The sequence below is a fragment of the Hevea brasiliensis genome, chromosome 15 (assembly GCF_030052815.1).
Source record: "Hevea brasiliensis isolate MT/VB/25A 57/8 chromosome 15, ASM3005281v1, whole genome shotgun sequence".
Taxonomy (NCBI): domain Eukaryota; kingdom Viridiplantae; phylum Streptophyta; class Magnoliopsida; order Malpighiales; family Euphorbiaceae; genus Hevea; species Hevea brasiliensis.
In genome coordinates this window covers 72267666-72281668 of record NC_079507.1, presented here as the reverse complement: position 1 = coordinate 72281668, position 14003 = coordinate 72267666, and the positions used below count along the sequence as shown (strand labels likewise).

At 32.5% G+C, this 14003-nt stretch overlaps 1 protein-coding gene across 1 annotated transcript; it reads right to left on the bottom strand.

Moving 5' to 3' along the window:
• Positions 1–11503: 11503 nt before the first annotated feature.
• Positions 11504–13619, bottom strand: LOC110644622 (3-ketoacyl-CoA synthase 11-like). The gene is made up of 2 exons (XM_021797499.2): positions 12799–13619; positions 11504–12432 (listed from the first exon to the last, which is right to left on the bottom strand). Exons 1-2 carry the CDS (start codon positions 13576–13578, stop codon positions 11659–11661), a joined length of 1554 nt encoding a protein of 517 aa, XP_021653191.2. The 5' UTR covers positions 13579–13619; the 3' UTR covers positions 11504–11658.
• Between the last annotated feature and the right edge of the window lie 384 nt (positions 13620–14003).

The following is a 14003-nucleotide window of genomic DNA, read 5'->3' as shown; positions in this document are numbered from 1 at the left end:
GAGCCTTCTCAATCTTACGGGAGGACCTCTTCTCGTGGCGCTCGACATCTTGATCGCTTGAAGAATAACCGATCGTTAGGGAGAACTCCGATTTTGCCAAAGTCACGGATCTACCATCTTCTTTCAAGAGGATCGGGACAGCTATCCGGAATGGTCTCGATGATATCTTGACTTGAACCCTGAGCTTGAATGTGGAGTGTCTGGTGAACCAGACCATGGTTCGGGATAAGATTCAACGTCTGTGTAAGTAGGTCGGGAAGAAAAATCAATAATTGGCTTCCTCCGATCCCAACTCTCATCCGCTCGGGATTATATATCTCAAGTCGAGGGACGGGTGAAGTACCATGAAGACCAGTGGCCGAAGTCTCGTGACTGGTGAAAGAGAACGGGCTCTCGGAGAAGTCCGGGCACTTCAGCCAACGGCCGCTCAGTCGCTCAACTTATAGAGGAGCTTAACGCGAAGGATAAGGAGCTTCGAGAAAGGCAAAGAGCTTAAGGAAAAGATGAAGAGATGGTGTCGAATAGCCGAGCCTATGTGAATGCTCATAAGGATCTCTTGGCCGAACTCCAAAGCGCTACCACAAGAGGACTTCTCTGGATGGATGACTGGCTCCAGGCGGCGGCGAAGATAGTGAGGAGGAAGCGAAGGTGAGGGAGAGAGGAGAGTGATCCAAATGTAGATCAGTGGGGTGATCCTCACCAATAACTTGTCTGATTATGACATGAAATGAAATGCCTCTTTGTTCAATGAATGATTGTGATCGGAAAATTTTAAACCATTGTTTGTCCGAGTATTTGATTGTATGAGCACAAAGAAACAAAAACTAAATGTGATTATTAATCTAAGTATGAGAGATCGGAAAGCACTTTAAGCATGAGATCGGTAGGGAAGAAATGCTGAACGGAACTTGATTGAAAATTTAACTCGAACACTTAAGATCGGAATCCTCATTAAATCGAACTAAAACTTTAGCTCTTAAACCTTCAGAAAGGAGGTCGGCAATAAAACTGGTAGGAAAAGATCTAGTGCCAGTTCATTTTATTTATCAACAGAGATCAGGAATATACTTGACAGGTCCGGAAATTCGACAACGGGTTTGAGAGGTCGGTAAATGATTTGAGAGATCGGCAAGGCTTTAATGAATATGAGGACTTAGCATTGATTCAATCCTTTGTGAGGAGAGATCGGAAATGTGACCGCCTATCAAAGAGGGATCGGAAACGTGATTAGCTGTTCAAAGAAGAATTTTTATTGATTCTAGGGGTCGGCCAAAATATGGTGTCGACAAGCATCACCCCATAAAAATTCTGGTAAAGAAGAATGACTAAGCATACATCACACCATGTCCATCAAAGTACGATTTCGCCTCTCTGCAACTCCATTTTGTTGTGGAGTCCCAGGCATGGTGTACTGTGCCTCAATCCCACATTCTTGTAATGTCACGACCCAGGGATGAGGTTGGGACGTGCTTGTTCAACCAGCTACGCATTGGGGTGGAAACTTCATGTCCCATATAGGAAACGGGAAGAAAAGATTTGGGCCATATATGTGGGAGCCTTCCTCACCTGGTCAGAGCGCTTTTGGGAATGAAACCTCCCAAGGGACAAATCCGTGAGGCCCATGGGCCAAAGCGGACAATACTAACTGGAGAAGGATCAGGCTGTTATATGTAAATATAAAGCAAAAGGACCAGGATTTCTACCATTCTCAGTATACCTACCATAATACTCACCACCCCTATCTGACCTTACACATTTAATATTCTTCCCAGTTTTCAGTTCAACTGCAGCCTTAAATGCTTTAAAGGCATCCAAGGAACTAGACTTCTCATAAAGAAGATCAATCTAACCATATCTAGAATAGTCATCAATAAAAGTAATGTAGCATTTAAAACTTCCCATAGCAACAGGAGAAATGGGTCCACAGATATCTGTATTAATCAAATTCAACACATCTTCACTCCTAATTGCCCCTTTGTTTCTAGCTCTAGCACGAAATTTTCCTTTAATGCAATAAACACATGTATTAAAGTCAGAGAAATCTAGACTATGCAAAACACTCTGTTTAACCATCCTTTCTAATATTTCCCTGGAAATGTGACCTAAACGTCTATGCCATAACATTGAAGAGTTCTCATTAACTCTTTGACATTTGTGCCCAATAACAACATTGATAGGAACATCAATAGATTGAAAAGGAACTGTATTGAAATCCAACATGTATAAACCATTGCATAAAATAGCGAAACCAACAATATCAAATTTAAAATAGATAACAATTTTTCCATTGCGTTAAAGAAACACATAACCACACTTATCTAAAATAGAACTGGAAATTAAATTTCTCTTTGAAGAAGGAACATAAACAGTAGCATTTAATTCCAATACATGTCCAAAAAATAAATTCAAAGAAATAGTCCCTATGAGTGCTACTACTGCAACTCCATTTACTCCTAAAATAGTCTTTTCCTTTTCACTTGGCTTCCTCATGCTTTTGAACCCCTGCAAGGAATTTAAAACATGAATGGTAGCACCAGAATCCAACCACCAAGAATTTGAAGGAACATCAACAACATTTGATTCAAAACATACTAGAGCTAGAGGGGCAAGTTCTAAACTATTACTTTCCTTTTTATGCTTCTTCTTAAGCTTAAAACAGTCCTCTAACTTATGGCCAAGCTTCTTGCAATAGTTGCATTTGCCTTTGAATGGCTTCTTTTTAACTATTAAATTATGATCATGCTTACCACAATTCTTGTTTTCAAATTTAGCTTTAGGTTTCTTATCCTTTTGAAATTTCTCATTAGTCTTGCTACTAGACCCTTTAAAAATATAATTAACAGAAGGAGTATTCCCTTTCCTCGTAGATTCCTCTTCTTGGCACACAATGGCTATCAACTGATTAACTGTCCACTCCCCTTGTTGGAAGTTGTAAGAAGTCTTGAGAATTTTGAATTGGGGTGGAAGAGATTCAAGAATGTGCCAGACCAAAAAACTTTCCCCCAAATCAAGATCAAAAGACTTGAGCTTGTTGAAATAACTTATAAGTGTCATGATGTGTTCCCGTACACCACTGACACCATCATATTGGGTGTGCTAGCAAAGAAAGATAATGACTTTTTTGAGCCTTGTCAAACTTTTTAAACTTTTCAGCAATAGCCTGTAGAAATTCCTTAGCAGTCTCCTTATTAAGAATACCTTGTCTTATGGACTTATCTATAGTATACTTCATCACCATTAAGCAAATCCTATTAGAATTTTGCCACTTTTCATGATAAGTCTTCTTAGCAATAGTGGATTCATTAGTAAGTTCAACAGGTGCATCAACACTTAAGGCTAAATCCAGTTGGGCTATTGCTAGGTACATGCTCAAAGACTCTTTCTGGTCATCAAAATTGGAGCCATTCAGAGTTTTCACAACAAATAATTGTATAGAACAGCAGCTAGAATCAAACAATAGAGGAAACATGAATTATGTATATAACATAATCACAAAACTAAAGTTTCCTTTTAAATCCAGCTAAGAAAGCAATTATGAACAAAACTATTATTTATTATAATCCCGCCTAAGGGTCCCGGATTACAATAAAATCAAGAAAACTCATTTAACTCATCAAATATATATACATACACATACACACACGCACACACACACACACACACACACACACACACACACACACACACATATATATATATATATAAACCAACATCTTTAATACTTTTATACCGATAGGGTATTAAAAAATATTAAAGACAATTAACAAATAACATTACAACCAACAATAGCTTATTACATTAATAGTATTATACCGATGGGTATATCCACTATTAATATAATCCAAATAGCTCTTGAAATCCATGGAATAAATTTTTAAACAAATTAACAAAATAATTTTATGACTAGTCTCACGATAGGTGAGCTCATAATCATAAAAGTGTTTACCATAATTAGAATCTTCATGGACACTATATTATGGACATAGTAATAATGCTACTGCTCATAAATATGTTCTCAATATGCTTGAACATAATTAGTCCAACAAAACCAACAACTATTAATAAACATATAATATTACCATAATTAATAAACATATAACCAAACAGAATTATAAATATTTTATACTCTTGACTTTTGTTAAATTAACTATACGTGATAGTATGCAGGTTTCATATGGGCTATGGAATTCAATTATATTCAATCATAATCACTATACGAATATATTATGTACTATTTTGAAACTAACATATAACCATGTGGATTTTTGAAATTCAATATATATATATATTGAACCATGAAATCAAATTTAATATTTTTTTTTTTAGACTAATGTTCAAGCATACAACAACGAAATTAACAAAATTAAATGTAATCTCTAGCCTTGCTCTAATACCAATTGTTAAAATTATAAATTAGATTGTTATAGATTACATGATTAGAGAATATGTGTACCTGAAAATACACTTGTATCCATGATTTTCTATGAACAATGAAGAATGGAAGTGAAAGGATAGGTTCACAACTCTTAATATCCATAGCCTTCGTATTCTATATGAATTCTATTTGATATTAAATGAGGTTATCAGAATATATATATATATATATATATATATATATATATATATATATATATATATATATAAGAACGGAAGCAAAATGGTAGGTTCACAACTCTAAATATCCACAGCCTTCGTATTCTATATGAATTCTATTTGATGTTAAATGAGGTTATCAGAATATATATATATATATATATATATATAGGACTTAGAGTTGGAGCCTCTTCCTTAGTGGGCTTATGGACAGCTTGACCCATTATAGACTTGCCTAATCACATGACCCAATCCATTTAGATATTACCAATTACTAAACTTATTATTTGATATCATTATTTAATCTGTCAATGAGCCTAATAATTGATTAATGTTAATCCACGTCCAAATACAAATATATAATCCAACAACACATATATTTAATAGGTAGACCTCATCCATAATAGATCAGGTCTATACAAGAAAATTTTCATTTATTAAAACATTGACAATGAATCCTATAATAATATCATTATCTCATAGGGGATCAGCTCCCGTATATGTACTGTTTGAATATTATATGGGTGCGTGAGTGCTCCAAATTTACCTTTTTGCTGTTATGATATGATTTGTATAAAAACTATGTAGGTATTGCATTCTACTCTTTATGATGCATTAGCTTTAGATAGCTATAGAAATTATACTTAAAATTAGTATTTTACTGTCTGAGTCGAACGCTCACTCCTTGTTCACCTTATTTTTCCAGGCTATAGGAGGAGAAATTTTTCAGAATAACCTGCTTCTTTCCTCGCAGGTTATCAATAATTACTTAATTGTATTATTATTCTCTAAATTTATAATTTAGCACTCCGCATATACTAGCAGTAGTATTAATCTTGTCAGGGACTGTATGAATTTAAGTTTTTATATTAATAAATGAAATTTTTTTTATGATTTTTAAATAGTTTATAAATGATGTAATAGGATTGAGCTGGGCTCCCCTTAATTTTAGTTTCTAATAATTATTGGGTTAAGTTGGCCCGAATTAAAATTATAATAGTTTAATTTAAATTATTCTATATGCATATTGGGCCTAAATTGTGGGCTTGGTCATGGGTTTGAGAACAGTAAGGCTTACTATGGGTCTCGGGGGTTTTATGTCGACCCAGGTCCTACTACCAGTCAGGCCCATGGGATCGAGTCATGATAACTAAGTTATACACTCATATAATATTATGCAAGTACCGATTATCTTATCAACAAGGGCAGAACTAAAGCTTTACAAGTGGGATCAATTGACCCACTAAAATTTCTTAAATTTTCTTAACTATATATATATATATATATATAATGCCCTCATTAAAGTTTATCCAATGTATCGTTTAAATTTTTTTCTCTAATTTATATAAAATTTAATATTTAAGCACTAAAAAGTTAATAGAATATAATAAATTAAAGTCTTATAATTATTTATTAAAAAATAACTTAAAAACCTATTAATGATGTAACACCTTAAATTTTTAAATAATTATTTTATATATAAATTATAACATTTTACTTTATTAAATATTATGGAAATTAAATTTGAATTTTCTGAATTTTTTAAATCGGGTTTGATTTTTTTAAGATAATAAATTTCATCTATTTTTAAAAATTAATTTAAGACCACGTGGTAAATTTAAAAATATATTTGGACTTCACAATTTTTTTTGAATTTTTTGTAATTTTTTTGAAATTTTTGGGCTTTAATTTGGGTCTCAGGGCAGAATAAAAATTCAATTTCGGCTACCTTGAATTGAACTGGTCGAATTGAACCAAACTAGATTGGACCTATCGAATCGAACTGGCCCATTTTTCTTTTTTCTTCCTCTCTCCCGTGTCGCACCTGGCACCTCCCCTTACCTCTTCATTTTCGCTCTCATCTCTCCTCTCCACCACAAGCTACCACCTCCCCCTCCTCCCCAACTTGCTAGCGCACCACCAGCAACCATCTCCACCGTCAGCCGCCGCCTCAGGAGGTCGAAAAATAGAGTTGAAGTCCCTTCTATGCGCAACATGACTCTTTGACTTTCAAGGCCGATTTCGGCTAATCTGGCCACCAATCGAACTGGCTCCAGTCGCAATCACCTTCTACACTTCAAAAGCTTTCCAAAGACACCAAGAACACAAATTTTTATCAAGTGATTTGTCAAATTCAAGCTCGGGGAGTTTTAGCCCATTTTGACTTTTGGGCTCGATTTCTCCCAAACCGAGAACTCCACGGAGATTCTGAGAGAACTGACGTACTTTACTTGGTGAGAGCTTCATAGTGATATAAATTTCAAAATTTTTCGACATTGAAAATTTGATGGGTCCCAATAAATTCATAGTATTTTTTTGAGCCTTTAATGAGTTTATTTAATTTTATAAAAATTATATTCCAACTCCTAGTGTTGTGGGCTTCTCATAGGTACCTTCGTTTCGCAGAAATTTCATAGGCGATAGGATTCGCATTTTTGGATCGGACAAATGAGCTACCGGAGCCACTTCGAAAACAGGTTGAAATTACAATCCTCACCACCATTTTCAGATACCCTGGACACATTTTAAGTATCAGAATCGACGTAGGTAAATCTGAACTCTAAATTTCCTTATTTACCTAGTGCCGGGTTTAGAATAAAAATTCATAAAATATTCGTAAGTGGTTAGAAAATTATGATTCCTTTTCCAATAGTCTTATAGCATTGTTAAGGACCGCAGGGTATAAATTTTTGAATTTTTAGAGCTAATTTGAATAACTTTTACAAAATATCAGTTTTAAGCCTTATAATTAAATTGTAGGACTGTGTGAGATTTGTCTGGATTGGAGGACCCAGGAGGGGCCATGTGATATTGTTGAGTTGACTTGTGACTTTAGAAGTATAATTTAAGCTACTTTGCAGCTTGGGTAGGTCTTAGGTATAGGAAAAACTCTATTGGATTTCTGGCATAAATTAAGATATCTTTTAACTCTATAAAGTCTTGTTTTGAGTTAGTGCTGATAAATTTATAACGTAATTGTTTAGGTGATCATGGTTAGCCATCCTCCTCCACTCAGCCACCACAGTTATCCCTGGTGTATTGTGAGTAGATATTGATTTTTTTCATAATTTCAATATTATTATACATACAATGCATGCTCATACATTCACTTATAATTATATGTATATAGCAATTATAGGCACGCTTTGTGTTGCATTATTCTTTGATAAAATTGATGTGGGTGTCGCCTTAGGATAATTTAAAGTTGTATGCGTGTGTCAGCGTGCATGAGGTGTGATACTAGATTTGGTTAGGATAGGCAGATCAGCTTGAGCTAGTCTCGTTTAGGGCCCAGTCCTTTTTATAATAAGTCAGAGTGAGTACAGCTTTGAGTTGATCTCGCTGACCCCCTACATTTGGATTATTAAGAGAAAGTCTGGCTCGAGTTGATCTCACTGGTAGATGTTAGAATTAAGAGAGTTGTATAGGATATCAGCTCCCATATATATATATATATATATATATATATATATATATATATCTGTGTGTGTGTGTGTGTGTGTGTGTGTGTGTGTGTGTGTGTGATTGATGTGACACACGGGTGTGTGAGTGCTCTAAATTATTCTTTGTACGAATATTATTTGAACTTGGTTGAATGTGTTGATATATCCTGCATTTCATTCTTAGAGATGTATTAGCCCTAGATAGTTATAGAAATTGTATATAAAATTAATATCTTACTCTATGAATCGAACACTCACTCCTATTTATCCTATTTTTTTCCAAGTTATAGGAGATTTTCTTTCTTCATGATTAACTTGCTTCCTTCCTCGTAGGTCTACTAGCAGTAAATATCAGTATTTAATAGTATTTATTAAAAATCTAGACTCCGCATTTGCTAGGAATATTATATTTGGCATGGAACTATAAAAGATTATTTGTTTTGAAATTTTAAACATATATTTATGAATGTGTGGTTGAATGGAATGAATATATACCTTGGATGAGGGAGTTGAGCCCCCGTTTGATATAATTATTATGTTGAGGATTGTGAGGATGAGCAGAGCTCCCCAAACTTATATATTTTGTGATCATAGGTCAGGTGAACTAAATCTCTCTGTTGGGTAGTCCAGTTTATGGCCAAACTTTATCCGGTTAATTTCTTGAAAATGGGCTCTAGATATAGGCTTTATGGTTGGGCTAAAATCAGTTAGGCTTATTACGAGTTTTGAGGGCCTTATGCTAACCCAAATCCTAGTGATGGTCCGGCCCATAATTTAGGTCGTGACAAATGAAACTTCATATTTAACGATTATTTAATTATAGTGTATGAGCTAAAGTAAAATAATAATAATAATAATAATAATAATAATAATAATAATAATAATAATAATAATAATAATAATAATACATTACTTATATATTTTAATCAATTGCTAAATATTAATTTTTGCATATAATACATAATTGAAGAATATATATATATATATATATATATATATATATATATATATATATATATATATATTGCTCCCTAAAATATATATAATTAATCTAGTAATTCAAGTTTTTTAATAGCCCATGGACCTAATTATATTTAATGATTCAGTCATAATGTTCATTCAGTCAATTTAAACGCTATAAGACTCACTCAACAACAGGAAAAAATCTCAATCAAAAACAACAATTTCTATATTGGTAGGATTATCAAAAATAGCAATAACTATAATTATGCATTATAAATAGAAATAAATTCCTATAATTATGCTAACTAATAATATCTACATAATTATATAGTTGACTTATCATAGCTAATCATTATCTGTATTCTATATAAAGAGATTAGAAAATCTACATAGGTATATTTCTCGCTAATTAATCTAATACACTATTCTCTTATATTAGTTTTAACTTGAGCATCAGAGAGTTCTCATCGGATCCATACCCAATGGACCATTGACCTGTTTATTTTTTATATTGCAGGTCCATACCACAAGAAATTTTCGTGGACTACAACAATATATAAGCAATTTTTTATCAATTTTTCGCGAGACTATAATGAATGACATAATTAAATATTGTGCATTTTATCCAAAGATAAAGTTTAATAAATTAAAATTTTAATATAATTATATTTTATTAAAAGTATATTTATTTATTTACTAATAGTCAATATTTTATATATAAAAGAAAAAATATATATTTTTTAAATAGTTTATAAATATAATAAAGATAAAATTTTTGCCCCCACTTGCTAGAAATTCTAGCTCCGCCATTGCTTATTAATGTGTCATTATAATTTAAATAGGCTATACTATATACTCATAAGTACTATAGAAACATTATTTATCTTATCAATGTATTATTTTTTTTTAAATCATATAAATTATAAATGTTGAAATACTATTTAAGACTTAATTACATATTCATAAGTACTATTTAAGCCTTAATTATTTATCAATGTGCCATTAAGTTTCATACTTAATATATTATATACTTATAAAATATTATATATATAAACCTTATCTAGAATATACTATATACTCATAAGTGTCAGTGTATCTATATATATATATATATATATATAGAGAGAGAGAGAGAGAGAGAGAGAGAGAGAGAGAGAGAGAGAGAGAGAGAGAGAGAGCCTTAATTTTAAGTTTAAGAGCCTTAATTTTAAGTTTAATGTTAAAATTAAGTATAATTATATTATTTTAATGTATAAATTAGTCAATATTATACTTAAAATTTCATATATAACCGAACTATGAAAATTTGTTATTCCCTCGGCTACTTTAGCAGATTCAAGCTTCCATTGATGAAGGAGGGAGAAAATAGTCTTTAATGGAGGGAAAGTATAAAAGAAGGGAAGATAGTGCAATGGAGAGAAAAATCTCTCACTTTGCCTCCAAAACTAATTATGGGTATTTCATGTTGTTAGGAATCTTTTGATGCACATTATTATAGATTAACTTGATCTAAGATCCATTTCTATTTATTAATTATTATTACAGTATCCACTAAGTGATATCAATGCTCTGTTCCCAAAAAATAGCCATTAGATAATCATATATTACAATTAATTTACTTACTAATTGAATTAATTCTAAAAATTAATAATGAGAATTTTTATATAAATTAAAAAGAATACCCAACCGATATAAATTTCACCTCCTATATTTTAGAGTTCAAAATATATATATATAATTTTTTAATTTTTACATAATTTCAATTTGAGTTTTACAGTGTGAAATCCACTTGTACGAGAATAAAGCTTTCTTCAACCCATCTAATAAATAATTTTTCGAGTAAAAATAAAAATTAAATATGAATAACCAGCATAGCAATGAAGACGGAACCGCTTAAAATTTAATGCACATGGTTAGAAATTATTATTCATCATGTTCTTCGAAAACTATAATGAAGTACTGACAGAGTCTGTAGACTCATGCGAATCGGCTTACGATAAAATTGAAAATTCTCGTAATTAATATTGAAAAACTACGTAACATGCACATTGCCACAACTACAGTGATATTTCAGATTTCTTCCTTTTTTATAATCTTTATATATAACAATTAATTAATGTTACCAAAATTTTAATTAGAATCACCCATTGTCGCTCACATACAATATTCCCCAATATACTGATAGGATCAAATGTAGAGTATTTCTGTCAATCTGGTCAAAACTCAAAATTTACCAATGCTATCCAGTTGGTTGGTATTTAATTTCATGTATATGTATATTTATATGTTTAATTAATACATTTATATCTTGAATTTATAGTAAATTGAGTTTGAACAAAAAATTTTTAAATGAGTATTTTTTTTTATTTATATTTGATTTATTATAAACTCAAAATTATAAATTTAAAATACAAAATGAATGGTATATAAGACCTATATAATGAATCGAGTCTAAGTAAATTTTTCTAATAATGAAGTTATTTGTTTAAAAAAAAGAGAGAGATCATTATTATTAATATTGTTACTATTACGACACGCAATACAGCAATTTCTAAAATTAAAAGAAAAGAAAAGAAAAAAAAAAAAAAAGGGTAGTCTTTGATTATTTAGGCCTCATTAAACACAGGAAACACATAAAAGAAAAGACGAGTCTAACAGATTATGGGGTGACTTTAGGTACGTGAGCCGGAAAATCATTAATTTCATCGATCCAAGGATTCTTCTCTTTGGCCGGATTGATAGTCCTTAAAGCATGCCACACAGCACTGTTGCACTTAAATCCTGAACCAAACCCTATTTGCCACACCCTATCACCCTTCTTGATCCTTCCCTTAGCCTCTGAATAAGCCAATTCGTACCACAATGAACTGCTAGATGTGTTGCCAAACCTATAGAGAGTCATTCTTGAAGGCTCCATGTGCCATTCAGTGAGACCAAGATTTTTTTCTAGCTCATCTAAAACAGCTCTTCCTCCTGCATGGATGCAGAAGTGTTCAAATGCCAACTTGAAATCTGGAACATATGGTTTTATTTTTATTTTGAGAATCCTTTTCATTACTAAAGTTGCAAGAAATAGCAGTTGTTCGGAGTATGGAAGAACTAGTGGCCCGAGTGTGGTGATATTTGCCTTAAGGGCTTCTCCAGCAACCACTATGAGTTCTTTCGCCAGTGAGACACCAACCACTTGGTTCTCATCTTCTTGTTGCATTACACAGTTGTAGCACTTATTATCAGCACCCTTGTGGGTCCGTACGATATGGATGAGCTGATACTTAGAACGCCGGCGATCAGATGATCGGTTGGATAGGAGAATGGCTGCTGCTCCTATACGGAATAGGCAGTTTGTGACAAGCATTGGCCGTTCGTTGCCCCTATACCAATTGCGAGTGATATTTTCTGTGCTTACCACCAGGGCATAAGAGTTTGGGTGTCCCTACACAATCAATAATATGGGTCATCTCTGCACTCAACTCAGTAATAATTACGTAATATATAATTAATGATACTATCAATTAATATTATAATTAATTTACAAAAAATCTGATTTATTATAAATTTAAAATATATAAAAATAAATTTATATATTTATATTCATAATGAATCGGTTTAGATAAAAAAATTTAATTTTATGAATAAATATTTATATCCGGTTAATAAAGAATTACACTTTTATAAAAATAAGAGAATAAAATTACTGCTGGGCTTTTGCACCGTGAAAAGTGCTTAATATAGTAAAATAATCTTTAATTTGAATTTTAGTAAGAGAACAATTACGAAAAAAAACGTAAATATAACAAACCTGTAAAAGGTCTTTGGCGAGGTTTATCGAAATAAGTCCAGCACTGCAACCCATACCACCAAGACTATAGCTCAAAATATTCCCTCTTAACTTGTAACGATTGACAATCATGGCTGAGAGAGAAGGCTGGGGATTGAACAAACTGCTATTCACTATTAGTATTCCTATATCTGTTGGGTTCACACCAGTTTTGGCCAAGAGATCATCAACGGCTCCAAACATTACCATTTCTGTCTCCCTTCTTGACTCAGCCAAGGACTGGTCCTGAGGGATTTGCAACAAGCCGTTGGGTGCATATGCCCTCTCACCAATCCCAGATCTCTCCTGGATTTTCCTTAGAAACGCTAAACTTTCCTCTGTGAACACTCCTAGCCTTGCAGATATCTGCATGTAATGCTCTCTGGTGCACTTATGCGATGGTTCTGGCTTGTAGCAAGCATAATCAACCAGGTAAACTTTTCTTGGCTTGCTCATGAAATATAGAGTTATGATAAAAAGTATAGAAGCTGAGCATACAACAACTGTTGCAAAATTGAACCACAGTTGGTTCCATAGCTCAGTGAGATCTTCAACGGCAAGCGTTGAAAGATGAGCCAAAATCATGCAGAGAAATGGTAAGACCAAGAGGTACATGGCATTGGAAACCAAGTAGTGGTAACCAAGTTTCACATATTTGAGTTTGACTGACAAGAGGAAGTTGGGCTGCTTGTTCTTTTTCTCAGATAAAGCTTCAACTGATATTGGTTTGTTTTCTATGTTTTCTTTCTTACTTTCATCCATATTTGTGGATAAAGGTTAAGAGAACCTTACTTCACAACAATATTCAGTGTTTTAGCTATGAAAAGTCGAAAGATGTTGGTGCCTTATATATTTGTTGATGCATGTCCTTTTTTTTCCCCTTAAATATAATGACTCTAAAAATTTAAAATTTCTTGTTTGTGCTTTTTTTTTTTATGTCAAAAAACAATATTTGTGTTAATTTCAAGGTTTGATATTAATTATAGCAAACTAATTAAGTTTTTATGATACAAGATATTATTAAATACTCTCAATATATTTCTTTTACAATCATATGGGGTCTATTTTTTATATTAAAAAATTTTTCTATTTGCATTGATTAATGTAACACCCTCCCTGTAGCAACTCCGTACATTCTACTATTCCGGTGACCAGTGTCAGTTCAGATAGCTAGAACGTCCGGAAAA